This window comes from Strigops habroptila, chromosome Z, assembly GCF_004027225.2.
Source record: "Strigops habroptila isolate Jane chromosome Z, bStrHab1.2.pri, whole genome shotgun sequence".
Taxonomy (NCBI): Eukaryota; Metazoa; Chordata; class Aves; order Psittaciformes; family Psittacidae; genus Strigops; species Strigops habroptila.
Window position 1 is genome coordinate 20,724,560 of NC_044302.2, and position 13,149 is coordinate 20,737,708.

The following is a 13,149-nucleotide window of genomic DNA, read 5'->3' on the forward strand; positions in this document are numbered from 1 at the left end:
ATGAGTGTAAATCACAACTGGTAGCTGTTGTCCAGCCCTAACAGAGAAGAAAGAGGAAAGCAGAGCATCGTCCCAGCCCCACCACCCCTCCTGCTCCCTTTCCCTCCCCTCCTGAAGTGGAAGGTGTCCCTGCCTGTGACAGGGAGTTGGAAATGGATGAGCTTTAAGGTCCCTTCCAAATCAAACCATTCTATGATTGAAATGTAGTGTGTCTTGATCTAAAATACGTTTCTAAATCGGTGTGTCACACTCCCCACAAGGGCTCTGTTGTAGGTGCCATTGTAGGAATTGCTTCTTGCTGCTCTGTTTGGTGTTTGTGGGCTGGTGGGTCCTCAGTCCCACTGTACCGCCACCGCTGGTACAGACAAAGCGATGTGGTGGCCTGGAGAGAGCATAGGGTACAGGGGACTGCTCTTCCCTCCGTAAATATGACAATCCTCACAAAGCTGTTCTGTCTTCTTGCCTTGAGAAGGTGGAACATTTGGAAAGGAAAGCAACAGAGGGAAGAAAACTGGCTTCAGTGTTTCAGGTTTGCAGGATTCCTGGGGTAACGGTTGGACTTGATCATCCTAAAGGTTTTTCCAACCTGGTTGGTTCTATGATTCTATGTAGCCGGCAGGCCTACCAGAAGGAAAACACAGAGCAGATCTGATGCATGTTTTTTATTGTCTTTTCTTAAAAAAAAAAAAAAAAAGAAAGAAAAAAAGTTGTTTTAAGACAGTTGTGTGCGGAAGTCTCCATGTACACAGAGGCTACGGGCGAAGGCACCCGCCTGCTCCCAGCCGTAGCTCAGAGCACTGGTGTCTCTCCCGGCAGGGTGGGAGGCGATGGGTGCTCCATCAGGCACCGTGTGATGAAGACCAAGCCTGGGCACCTCCCCCCTTCCTGTAGCCTCTGCCTGACACCTCCTCTATGTACAGTACAGTGGTGTTCATTGCGACAGCTCCCTGCCAGCCGTGCAGCATACTCCTCCTGTGCCTGGCCGGCGGCTGCTCTGCCAGAGAAAAAGAAGGTGCAAGTCCTAGTGGGACAGCTTAAATAAAAATAATAATAATTAAAAACTGAAAGGGGTAGGGGAATTAAATCAGCCCAATAAAGATACTGTCAGGGCAGCAAGGAGACACAAGCAAGCCAGATGCCGGCGCTGTGCTACCAGTGGGTTTGGTACCCAGGTTTAGTACCCAGCGCCTCTGCTCGCCCTGTGATTGTCTGGCCCGGCCCTGGGCATGGTCAGTCTTCTCACGCTGGATTTGGCCTCTCCAGCCAAATTGGATGCGTCCGTGTGCCTCAGCAGCATATCCCAGCTGAGAGCCAGCCTGGCATGAGGAGGGAAGCGAGTCTGACTCCCGGATAACTCAGCCAAGCCCCCATTGCCAGCACGGCAGCGGGCACAGCCCGGCGCAGCCAACAGGAGATGGTCAAGGCACTCGTTGCTCCTGGTTTTGTGGGTTTAGTTTTCTTCCCCTAAAAAAGGGGGAAACAACCCATGAAGGTGGAGACTGGGGCTCACTGCAAGCTGCCTCTGTGTCCCAGGGGTCGGAGCGGGGTTTGGGGCTGGCCCTGGTGGTCGCAGGTCATGGTTGGGCTGCTTGTGCTGGGGCGGCATCACTTCTACCAAAACCCACCATGAAACTCAGGGGTTCAAAGCCCTGTGGGCAGAAAAGATGAACTTCCCCAGCCCAGGGGATGCTCAGTGCCTGCTCCAGATGACCCAAACCCTCCTGAGAGAAACCTCAGGAAAAAAAAGAAAACTGAAGCAGAGAAACAGGTAAGAGGCTGCTGCAGGAAAGCCTGATACAAAAGGGTAAAAAAAATACCTCCGAGCCCCAAAAAAACCCCTATGGTGATTGTTCCTCAAACAGCTATTGCAACCCAGGATCCAGCCCCATAGCCCCTGTGGGGCTTGTGCCACTACCATGCCAAGCATCCAGAGCTGTCACCAGCTGTGCAGGTGGTGGGTCCCTCTCTGGGGCACCTTTTCCATGGTTGCCCTTTTTTTTCCAGCATTTCCTAAAAAAAACCAACCTAAAACCAAGCCATCTGCCTGGTTGACCCGAATAAAGTGGTTTTGATTGTATCTCTGGGGAGGCACTTCCCTTCTGCATCTCCCTGTCCTGTGCCACAGAAAGCCCTGGGGCCCCTGGGGGACACTGGCAGGACCAGGCTGGTATCAACAAAGTCCCACCTTCATAAACAGAGCAAAGACTTTGGGATTTCAGCTTCTCACCAGAGGGGTCTGTAGCAACGCAAAAGCAAAAGCACAATTGGTTCACCCACTAAAGCTATCTCTAATCTGTTATTTTTCCCAACCCAAGGGAATCTGTTATTTTTCCCTTTTCAAAAGCCAAGGGAAAACTTGTCTCCTGCTCTCCAGTGGGACTGGATCTGCTGCTGCATCGATCATCCCACATCCCTTGAGCATCCTGCAAGTGCTCGCAGAGCCCAGCCCAAGGGCCTGGCTGCTGTTCCTGTGGGGTTCTTAGCTGCCTTTTGCATGGTCACCCCTGAAATCCATCCTACCCCTCCTCAATCCTCGGGTAGAGGAGCAGGGATAACTAGCCCTGGAGCCAGGATTCCTCTCCGTCTCCCGACCTGGCCATGCCAGCAGCCAACAGCCCGCAGCAGAGCATTGGCTTCCCACGGCCACCAGCTCCCCACGATGGGTCCATGTGATGCAGCTGCACCAGGACCTGCTTGTGTGTGTTGGGAGGGCTGCCTCAAGTGAGTAAAAAAAAACCCATGTCAAAATAAAGGAAGAAAGAAGCAGCTGTTCCACCGGTGAGACTGCTCGGCCACCAGGTCTCCCTCGGCCCAGACGTGATGCTCAGGTGCTCCCCAAAGTCACCTGGCTTCAGTGGTTGGGGTGGGGGATTGTTGTCTTGTTTTAAAAAGAGCAGCATTTGGTTTGACTGTAAAGAGATGTGAGGCGCCTGCCGCCACCATCGGTTGCTGATTGTGTTTACAAATCCTTTTTCAGCTGGGTTTCTTAATAATAATTAAAAAAAGCAGAAAGTCTCCTTTAGCTCTGAACCTGACTGGCTGCTGGAGGCACCGAGCGTGGCCGGGCTGGCTCCTCCACTGCCCTGGGGGGAGCCAGGGCAGGCTCAGTTTCCCCGGTACACCTCAATTTTGCTGGTTTTGGCCAGCATGTCAATGATGTGCGCCTCGAAGTCGGCGTCGTGCACTCCCGTCTTCCTGAACTCCCCGGCATAGCGGTTGTTCTCCCAGTAGTGGTGCCAGTTGCCTCGGCTGTCGGCGCCGAACCCGAAGACGTTCACCTGCAGCAATGAGAAGAGGGGTGAGCCAGCCCTGACTCCCACAACGGGGTGGGGAGCCCCTTAGATGAGCATCCGCAGTGCTGCTGGGGGGGATTTCACACCATGCATCCCTCTGTTTGGCCTTTGCACCGCTCAAGGGTGCCCATCACTGTAGCGTCAGGCAACTGGAGCAAGTGAAACTGCTGCAGTTGGACCCAAAGAAGCCACCTTCCTCCTTAACCCTGCAAGGTTCAGGATCCCAGCAAACCCAGCCAGTGCCAGCCAGGGCCCTGAGAAGCCATGACCCACCTCATCGCAGACATGGAGGGCGAAGAAGAGCACGAGCATGCCGGTGGAGGGGTAGCGCCCGTGGTGCTCCGTCCAGCGGTCGTGGATGTACTTGAAGAAGGCAGGATTGTAGATCTGCACCTGGGAGGACATGCTGGGGTTAGTGCTGGAGCTAGGGTCATATTCCCCTTGACATCAGCACCCCAGGAAGGACCACCAAGACATGCACAGGGACCCCAGGAGAAGATGGGGTAACAGAGACCGTGGCCAAATGGGTGCTCACCGCAGCGGTAGGGGTGAGCCCTCCTTACCTTTTCTTTGTCCACCCGCAGAAAAGGCTTCACAGGTGCGTACGTGCTGGGAAGAAAGCGGAGAGGCAGGTGAACAACCGAGGGTCCCGCGTCCTCCAACCCCAGGCTGAGCTACCGGCGGTCAGGATGCTCTGGGAAGAAGGAACCGAGGGAGGAACCCAGGGGAGATGTCCCTGTCGTAGGTGAGTGACCAGCCCTGTGCTGCGGGTGCCAGCTGGGTACTTACAACCTGATCTGGCCGGTGGAGAGGGCACTGGCAATCCAGAGCAGGTCCAGGGTTTTGAAGGGCACCAGCACGAAGCTGACGTTGGCAGGCAGGTTCTTGGCACTCTCAGGGTACATGAAGTGGTGTGTGGTCCGACTGCCCACATCACCCTCAAAACCCACTGTGGGGGCCTGGTTCATCCTGGGGAGAGAGCAGGAAAGGTGATATCCCCCTCCCAGCCACCCTGCCCCTTGCAGATGACACGGTGTCTCCTGTGACCTGCTGAAGGCTGCCAAGGGGCAGTTTCCCAGCCCACTGATGCTCAGGGTACTGGGATGAGCTGGTGGTCCCCCCAGCCAGCCCAGGGGAGGTGGCAGGGCTGGATCCACTCCAGCACCCAGGAGAACCCACGATGGGCTTCTTGACTGAGCAGCTGGAGCAGGAACAACCCTCTGGCACCTGCAGACCAGTAGAGATGCTGCTGCAGTGCCCAGGGGGAGCTCAGCAGCACCAGTGCTGCTGGCATCACCCCATGCCTCTGTGCTGGCCATGGGGTCAAGGGGGTCCCCTGCCCTCACCGCATGATGAAGTCATGCCCGTCGATCTCCGGCCCATAACCGGAGCCACGCAGGTTGCCCGAGTTGCCAACTACAGCGCAGCGGCGGCAGCGGTGTGGGTCGCGGGAGCGGTAGGGATTCTCGCCTGGCACGATCTGGAAGAGCTTGCTCAGGACCTCATGTGTGTTGTGGGACTTGAACTGGGGCTGCAGCATCTGTGAGGGGTGGAGAAGAAGGGTGGGGGGTCATCAGCCAGTGGCAGACAAAGACTACCTCCCCGTGCAGGTAGTGTGGGGCACTGATGTCTCCCTGCTCACCATCCACCACCTCTGGACGTCGGGTGGCAGGTCCATGTTGTCCTTGGTCCACACCGGGGACACAGCGCTGTCGTAGCGCCCATCAAACCAGTCAGCAGCCCCAGCCTCGTCGGCCGGGCAGCGGTGACAGGCGCAGCCCGGGGGGTACGGGCCCCCCTTGCTGAGCCGCTGCATGCCGGCGTAGCCAGGCACCAGCTTCACCCGGTGGATGCCGCTCAGCCCGCCGGGGTCCAGGTAGGCGATGCTGTGGTGGGAGTAGGTGAAGAGAAGGGACATGACGAAGACGAGCAGGAAGGCGGTCGAGAGGAAGCAGAAGCGCAAGGAGCACTTCATGGTCGGCGGGCGGCTGAGCCGGGGAGGGAGCCCGCTGCGGCATAGGGCTGGGGCATAGGGCGCGGGATGGCGTCAGCCGGCCAGCGAGGGTCCCTGCGGGACACAGAGCTTCAGCTCACTGCGGTGGGACAGGGGGGATGCAGAGCCCCCCAGCAGCCACCATGCTCGGCTCCTACCTGCCGGGCTGCAACTTTCCATCCGCGTGGTGCGGCCGCGGCGAGAGCACGTGCTGCCGAGTGCAGGGTCCAGCACGCTCGGCACACTGGGCTCAGCCGCGGCACCACGCCTCAGCGGCAGCTCCAGGCCCTGGTCCTGGCTGGCTTTCAGCTGCAATGGTGCTCATCATTCCCTGCGTTTAGCTGATCCACTGGCACGCTGCTCTCCACCACCAGCTCAGGAACACGGCCACTGCGATACCAGCCTGCTGCAGGAAGGAAGAGACGGTGGGTCAGGTCAAGGCATGGTGATGCACATGGCAGAGCTGAGGGGTGCACCGAGCAGGAGCAGGGTGCTGGGGGCCCAAGGAGTTAATTCCCCACTGGGCTTTGCAAAATGCCACCCAGCCCGTCCCCAAAGCGGACAAGCTGGTGTGAAGTGAGCCGAGATGCTCCTCAATGGCAGCAGTAGGGGAGCTCCCAGGCTGTGCTCTCCCCATCTCTGCCAGACAAAGGCTGAGCCATGAACTTGCCTCCGGAGCTGAACAAGTGGCTCCTTTCCGAGGCTCAATTCTCCTCCTCTACCAAGCCACAGGCAGCCCCTCCAAAACCCTCTTCACCGTCTGCTGCCGCCGACAGTGAACAGCCATGTCACAGCCCCATGGGGCCCTACGGGTACTGACGCCAGTGGCTGTTGTCCCCCCCATGTGGCAGCGTCCCTTGGGGAAGGTCACCGTGAAGGCTCATGATACCGATGGGTAAAAATAGCCAGGGCAGAGGTGCTGGCACCTGTGCCTAGGGAGGAGGTGGGGGGGCAAAGCCAGACCCTCCTCCTCAGCCAAACCCCCCTCAAAATAGCTGAAAATCCCCTTTTAACACAGCTGCTGAGCTAGGGCAGGGTCCATCACCCCAAAAAGGGGAGGAGGATGCCAGGGCAGGACCTCCCCATGGCAGCATCGCCTCCATAGCTCAGCACTGGCCCCAATTAGGCCAGTGCCGAGGCCAGAAGCACTAATTTGGACCTAGCAGGCACCAGGATGCCTCTTTCCTATAAAAAATCATCCTATGGAAGATCACAGCTTTCTTCCCGGTGATGGAGGCTGCTGAGCCCCCCAAAAGCTCCTTGCTGGGATGAGTGAGACCTAAACATGGCCCAAAAAATCCCCCCCCCGCCATCACACAGAGAGCTCCTGCCCAAATCATCATTGACCCACTGTCAAGTGTTTGTCCGAGGGATGACAGCTTTTACAGAGACGGAAAATGGGTGCACATCCCTGGAATGATTGCTGTCCAAGTCTTTTTCCTGTCTCTGGGGGTATTTAATATGTCTCTGTGGCACACACATGGCCAGCAAGCAACTGCAATGAGTTTTTGGGCTGCTGCCAGTGGAAAACGCAGGGGTGTTTGTTAACGGAGGGTTTGCATCAAGGGGCGTTCAGGACAAAGACAGTAAAAAGCTCTATATCCTCCCCCAGAAGCACCGTGCTGGAAGATTCTGGAGGCAAAAGGCAATTTTGGGCTCTTTTTAGCTGCGCCATGATGGGGACGCGAAGCAGGATGGGCTGATCCCCCTTCCCCTGCTCCCACCGCTCTCCATCCCATGGGGCTTTTTAAGGGCTAAAGGAAATCAGCTATCACGTGCTCGTGGTATTTTCGTTCCTGGTGAAAGGGGGAAAACTCCCTTTCCGGCTCCCCAGCCCAGCCGTGTCCTGCCTGCCGCATCCCAGCAGCTGAAGCATATTTTGTCTGGGGCCTCCCAAAGCTGCCCCTGAAGGAAAACCATCCTCCAGCCCAGCATCCTGAAATCTCAGCGGCTTGTTTGAGTCATCACTTCCCTAGCAGGGGCTGGTGGCTGCTGCCATTTGCACTGCTCCTTACGGACCCCAGCAGGGACACAGCACCTACACATCCATCCGCATCTCAGCATTAACCGCACCCTCCCTGCCAGCTCCCAAAATCCAACCCAATCTGTCATTGCCAAACGAAACCCTGCCGACCAGGGGCATTGCAGAGGCTCTTTGCACCAGGGTTTGACGTTTCCTTCTTAAAATAACAGGGAATTTGAGGATTTCTTCCATGGTGAGCGAGCCCAGCAACTCGGCAATACCACTAAATGTCCTCTTGCTCCGAAATTCATCCCCAGGTCTCCTTAATTGCCTCCTGAAGACCATGGGCTCATCAAACATGAGTTTCTCTTTGATTGCAAGAGATAATGAAGCGAGGCTATTAAAAGGGCCCAGCAAATTGTTCCGCTGCTTTTACAGTTGGATGATTTCTTCCAATCACATCATCTTTCCTTTTGGGATGTATAAGGTTTAATTTCAGGATGAATGCTGGAGAGATGTGACTGACAGCCCCGGGGCCTGGAGGATGTCTTCCCCTTCCCCATCAGCTGTAGCAGCATTGAGCACATCCCCAAGCCGTTTTTTTTTTAGGTCTATTCAGCTTTGTTTGCTCATTTCTAAGATATTCTGAGGTGGTTGCACTGATTTCCTTGCTGGTAAATACACGGTGGGCACAGGAAGGAGGTGTCATCAGGAGATGAGGGTCACCCTGCTTGGGGCCGGTGAGAAGGGGCACAGAGGAGCAGAGGCAGCACTGCCCACACCGGCTGCTGCTCCTCACAGGGATGCTGGGGCTGAGAATTCCCCCAGGAGTCATAGGGAAACGTGCCCCTGGGTATCCAGGTGCCACCCTCCCCATCGCCCCTATGCAGGGATGTCACCTCCGCCACTGCTGAACCAGTCACCGGGTGCTGGAGCTGTGCCTGGCTTCTGTAGGTGGAAGAGGGGGCAGCGTGTGGGGATAGCTCCATCCCAGACCAGCATTCCTCTTGCTGTCATGGATGGAAAAAATGAGATTTAGGATTTTTTTCTTTAACAGGGAAAGGAGTTGAGTCTTCTCCCACTCCTTCAGCCCCAGGCAGAAAGAAATACCAAGTCGTGATCTGTTCTTGTTTCATGCCTGGCTTCAGTGATCAGAATTACTACAAACACTCAAACCCCCTCAAATTCACTTTTTTCCATGGCCCAAGTGGCTGCCCGAGGCTGCAGCCCCCCCAGGCACTGCTTTAGCTGGGGCCATCAGCTCATGTTAGCTTGGAATGGTGACCAGGAATCTGCCAGAGGCAGCGCAGGAAGGGGTGATGTTCCTGTCCTTCTGCATCACTTGGCTTCCAAAGCCAAACTGAGACCCAGCAAGAAAAGCGTGGTTAATTAAAAAGGTCCTTTCCTGCACTGTCCATCCAGAGGGATCATATTTTTCCCCTTTATCTTTTTTTTTCCTCTCTGGAAGGTGGATGGGAAAGGAAGCGAGCCCAGTGTTGGTGATTTTTCTCCCTGCTATTAAGTGATGCCATGAAGGACTGACAAGCACCAGGAATTAACAGGAGAAGCCAATTTCATGGGTTAAGCCATTGCCACCACCTGAGAGCAGCAAGGACCTGGTAACTTGTTCTTCATCCTTTTAATTAATCATACTCTTATCAGCCAGCTCAATCAGCTAATGGAGCCCAGTTAATTGGTTGCTGGCCATGGCGGCAATTCCAGGGTTTCCTCGTGCCCAGCATCCGGAGAGGTTACTTCAGGCTCATCCCTCAGCACTGGGATGGGGCCAGGAAAGAGTCTGGGAGGCCAAATACCCAGCATGGAGCTGGGATGGAGCCAACCACTGCTGAGGCCATTTCCTATGGGATTTGGGGGTGCAGGGGAGGTGCCAGCAGTGGGAAAGCTCAAAAAGGGATGCTCCCATCCTTGTGGTTGGATGGGTCTTGCAACATCCCAAGCCCCTGAACTCCAGGGGGGTTGATAAGCCCAAGGCCACGCTCTCCCCCTGTGGCCTCATTTTGCCCAAGTCGCTGCACTGGAGGCAGCCTCCTCTCTGAGGCAGGACAGGCAGGGAGAGGACAGGAACTCGCTGCTCAGTTTGATGCAGCGGAGAAACTCTGCCCCCCTGGCCTTGAATGCCTGCAGAGCCCCCCAGAGCCAAGGGGCAGACCCAGCCCTGCTGCCCTGCACCCCCAGGCACCCACTCCAGAGCCCTCAGTTTGCACCAAATGCCTCACTGCTGGCTACTGCTGACCTGGGTACCACCAAGCCACCATGTCACATACCACCAGGTCAGGTACCACCAAGCCACCAGGTCGTGTACTACCACATCAGATACCACTGGTCTGGGCACCATGGAGCTGGGTCCCACTGAGCAGCCGGGCTCAGGGCTGGCTAGCAGATGGGGTGGCCAGCTGAGCAGAGGCCCTGCAGCAGAGCAGAAGAGAAAGAGCAGAGGAGGCAGAGCTCAGTGCTTGCTACCACCCATTGCTTCCTATCCTTCATCCTCCCTCCAGCTCCCCCTGCAAAGCTACCAAGCCCTGCAGGGAGCTCACATTTCCCTCTCCTCCTCCCATGGCCACAGGCTGGAGTCAGCAGGGTCTGCCCAATCTGTGCCCCCTCTTCCCGCCTGCCACAACAGGGCTGCACGCCACAGACACCCCCAAATTGATCTCTCCCCATCCTCAGCCACCTGCAAGGATGTGGCACGCTGCAGCAGGCGTATGCCCCAGCAAGGGCAGGCTTCTGCTACCCCTCCATCACCAGCACCCAGCAGGGAGGGAACTGCTCCCCTTCCACCACAGCTCATTTTCCCAGCCGTAAGGTTCATGATCCGTGCCTCACCAGGAAAATATGTGCAGGAGTGCAGGATGGGCCAACGCCAGGCTGGGGAGCTGACTCCAACCGTGGCCTTTTGCCCAGGGAAGGCAAGCAGGGATGTGGGGCCTCTGCTGCATCCCTCTCCCTGGGGCTCAGCAGCTCCAAGGATGGGAGGCGGTGGAAACCTGAAGGCTTTGAGGGCTGTTTGACAGGTGCTGTGACCCAAAGCTCCCTTTCTCCCCCAGGACACAGCCCGCGCAGAGAACTGCACCCTGCTTTGCTTGTGGGTGGTACTGAGAGGGCCTTAAACTCGTTAGGAAAATTGTACCTAGGAGATTTCATCACAGGGATGTTAGGAAAGGCTCCACCATCGATCCCAGCACAGACCAGCAACTGCCAGGGGCTCCCATCAGACGTAAAATTAGAGCAGGACCCAGAGAGGGAACCCGTCTTCTCCTCTCTGCTAGCCAGGGCTCTGCTTAGACACTTAGATGGAAGAGGGACCATTTGCATGTTCCTAATAAGCCCAATTGTGGCTGCAGATCAAAGGTCCCCTGCTGGGGACACGGTGGCACCCAGCGCAAAGTGACTGCACCTTGCTATGCTTTCGCAAGGGTGACTGTCGTGCTGGTTATTTTAGACCCCCATCACTGAAAGGAAAAAATCCAGATCCATGTATCACACAGGCATATATATACATATATACACACACACACACTTCTATATTGTTTATATATATTCACCATTCATCCATGTGTGGTTTGCGGAGCACCTCTGGGCACTTTGCCACAGAGCTGAGGCCCACGTTTCTTGCAGTCTCCAAAAAAGCTTTCGGGACATACCGATAGCAAAGAGCAACTTGGAGCTGAGAGATCCCCTGGAGCCCGACACGGAGGTTCCCAGCCTCTCCCACCACATCCGAAGCCCTCGAGGACTGGCAGGCTCTGATAAATCACAGCTCATTGGGAAGCACCGAAGCCAGCCAAGCCACTGGAGAGCAATTAGCAGTTTGCACTCTTGCAAGAATGAAATGCAGCGGGAGGAGACGAAAGCCATTAAGCTGCTGGGACCTTGGCGTGGGCCAAGCTGGGGCGGCATCCGGAGTGCCAAGAGCCGGCGGGAAAACCAGCATGCCCTCAGAGCCACCGGAGCCTTTTGCCAAAAAGCGCCAGTTTGGAGTTGTTTGGGCATGAAAATTCAAGCCCAAGTCGGTTCCCCCAGCGTGTGGCTGCCAGGGCTCTCCTCTCCTGCCTGCTCTCCTCTCCCTGCCTGCCTCCAGCGCCAGCAAGATGTGGGCGAGCAAGCAGAGTGCATCTTGCCATTCCCAAGAACCGCCTTGAGCTCCTTGGAGGAGAGGGAAAGGCTTTTGACAGGCAGCTGCTGCACACAACAGGCAGCGGGGCCGCTGCTCGCTGCCAGATGGGGACAGACAGACAGATAGACAGGCAGACGGGCACGCGCATGGTGGGTTGCAGGGGATGGCAGCTTCCTCTTCCTGCCCCAAGCATCACCGCTGCGGATGCAACATCTGGCTCTAATAAAAGGGGAAGAAAAAGGCAAACCAAGCCCAAAGCGCTGAGCAACTTCCCGTTGCAGCTCACTGCCTCAGGGTGGCTGGGATGTGGCCAGGGCTGCTGCTCGGGGCCGTGCTGGAAACAGGGGGGTCCCCAGCAAACAGGGGGCAAAACTGCCTCCACCAGCATGGAGCCCACGCATCTTTCCAGGGGGAAGTGCAGCAAGTTTTGGGGGTCTGAGGTTATTTGGTTTCACTCAGCCATGTTTTTTTCTTGTTCACAGAAAGAGGGGACGTGGCCCTGCATCCAGTCCAAGCTTCCCCGCTGCCCAAGCACTGTCCTCATTCCCCAAAATCCTTCTGATGGCATGGGGAATCCTCGTTCTGGGGAAATATTTGGGAGTTTTGCAATAAGTGCTCCGGCTTCACAACTGGAGCCCTAACAAAACCTCACCTTCTCAGCAGCACCCAAAGCCCCCAAGGTGCAAGGGGAACCCTTGCAACCCTGGGTCCTGGAAGCTAGGCTCCAGCACCCCAACAGCCGTGCCTTGGCCGGGGAGACACGCCATAATCCTGGTGGGTTGGAGGCTGATCAGATCCCACACCGGCGCTGCCACTCCACACACACAGCCGCAGGCAGGGGACATGTTCCTGCTCGGTGACACAGTTTCCTGTCCTGTCCCCAGGGCTCCTCGCGCTGTGTTTGTGAAATCCTGGCTGCCACTACCCCGGCGAGGACACCGTGTGTCACGCAGCCATGTGTCACTCTGCTGCTGGGGGACCTCACATGCACATTGGCACTGCTGGGGACTGGGGGCACCCTCAGAGAGCCTCCCCCCTTACTCCGGTCCCCCCTGTGGCCACCCCAGCTCTGCCCCCAGCACCGCCCACCGGGGTCCGTGCCCTGAGCAGCACCCCAGGGCACTCGGCTGGAGAGGGGCAGCTTCCCGGGGAGCACCCCCAGCCCCGACCCCCGCTTCCAAGGCCGAGCATCCTCCGCGGGGCCAACACTGCAGGGCCAGGGCCAGCACCCGGGGCGAGCCCATCCTCGCCGGGGCTGACCCCAGTACATCCCGGGTGCGTGCTCCCCAGCACCGGGGCAGCTCCCGGCCACCCTACCCCGGCGCACCCCGCGATCCCCCCGCCCCGGGCCCGCTCTCCGCCACAAAACCTGGCTCGGCTCCGGCACGGCCCTGTCGCCGGGCGCACCCGGACCCCTCCGCCGCGGCTGCTGCTGCTGCTGCTGCTGCCGCGCCCTCCGCGCCGTGCGGGGCCGTGCCGTGCCGTGCCGCGCCGTGCGGGGCGGGGGGCCGGCCCCCGCAGCCTGGGAAATGTAGTCCGCGGCCGCCTGGCGGGGCTTGTGGGACTTGTAGGAGGAGAGCCCACCCGGCCCACCGGCACCTCCGGTGTCTGCCCCGGTGCACTGCCCGGCGCATTGGCTACCCCAAGTATAACCCCCTGGTACCCACCCGGCGCATCGCAACCCCCCCGGCATCCATCCTGGTATCCACCCGGCGCATCGGCGTCCGTGGGCATCCCCTGACCCCTCCCTGGTACCCACCCCGGT

General features: G+C 57.6%; 1 protein-coding gene across 5 annotated transcripts; it reads right to left on the bottom strand.

The window, feature by feature from the left end:
* Positions 1 to 2,632: 2,632 nt before the first annotated feature.
* Positions 2,633 to 13,085, bottom strand: ST3GAL2 (ST3 beta-galactoside alpha-2,3-sialyltransferase 2). 5 transcript variants are annotated; one of them, XM_030512066.1, is made up of 9 exons: positions 9,535 to 9,776; positions 8,149 to 8,259; positions 5,445 to 5,692; positions 4,936 to 5,361; positions 4,640 to 4,833; positions 4,083 to 4,520; positions 3,857 to 3,902; positions 3,567 to 3,686; positions 2,633 to 3,278 (listed from the first exon to the last, which is right to left on the bottom strand). In XM_030512066.1, the coding sequence occupies exons 4-9, from the start codon at positions 5,266 to 5,268 to the stop codon at positions 3,105 to 3,107; spliced, it is 1,305 nt and encodes a 434-aa protein (XP_030367926.1). In that variant the 5' UTR covers positions 5,269 to 5,361; positions 5,445 to 5,692; positions 8,149 to 8,259; positions 9,535 to 9,776; the 3' UTR covers positions 2,633 to 3,104. The 5 variants fall into 5 exon arrangements, with proteins under 5 accessions (XP_030367926.1, XP_030367927.1, XP_030367928.1 ...); XM_030512067.1 differs by lacking the exons at positions 8,149 to 8,259; positions 9,535 to 9,776 and adding an exon at positions 13,052 to 13,085; XM_030512068.1 differs by lacking the exons at positions 8,149 to 8,259; positions 9,535 to 9,776 and adding an exon at positions 12,754 to 12,867 and having other exon boundaries at positions 4,083 to 4,262.
* Between the last annotated feature and the right edge of the window lie 64 nt (positions 13,086 to 13,149).

What these genes read in the sequence shown, in the direction of transcription:
- ST3GAL2 (XM_030512067.1), bottom strand. Translation starts at nt 5,268, where the DNA reads ATGAAGTGCTCCTTGCGCTTCTGCTTCCTCTCGACCGCCTTCCTGCTC. An exon ending in GGGCATGACTTCATCATGCG is followed by an intron (nt 4,521 to 4,639) that starts GTGAGGGCAGGG and finishes ACTGGTCTGCAG; the next exon opens with GTGCCAGAGGGTTGTTCCTG. An exon ending in TCCACCGGCCAGATCAGGTT is followed by an intron (nt 3,903 to 4,082) that starts GTAAGTACCCAG and finishes CTTTCTTCCCAG; the next exon opens with CACGTACGCACCTGTGAAGC.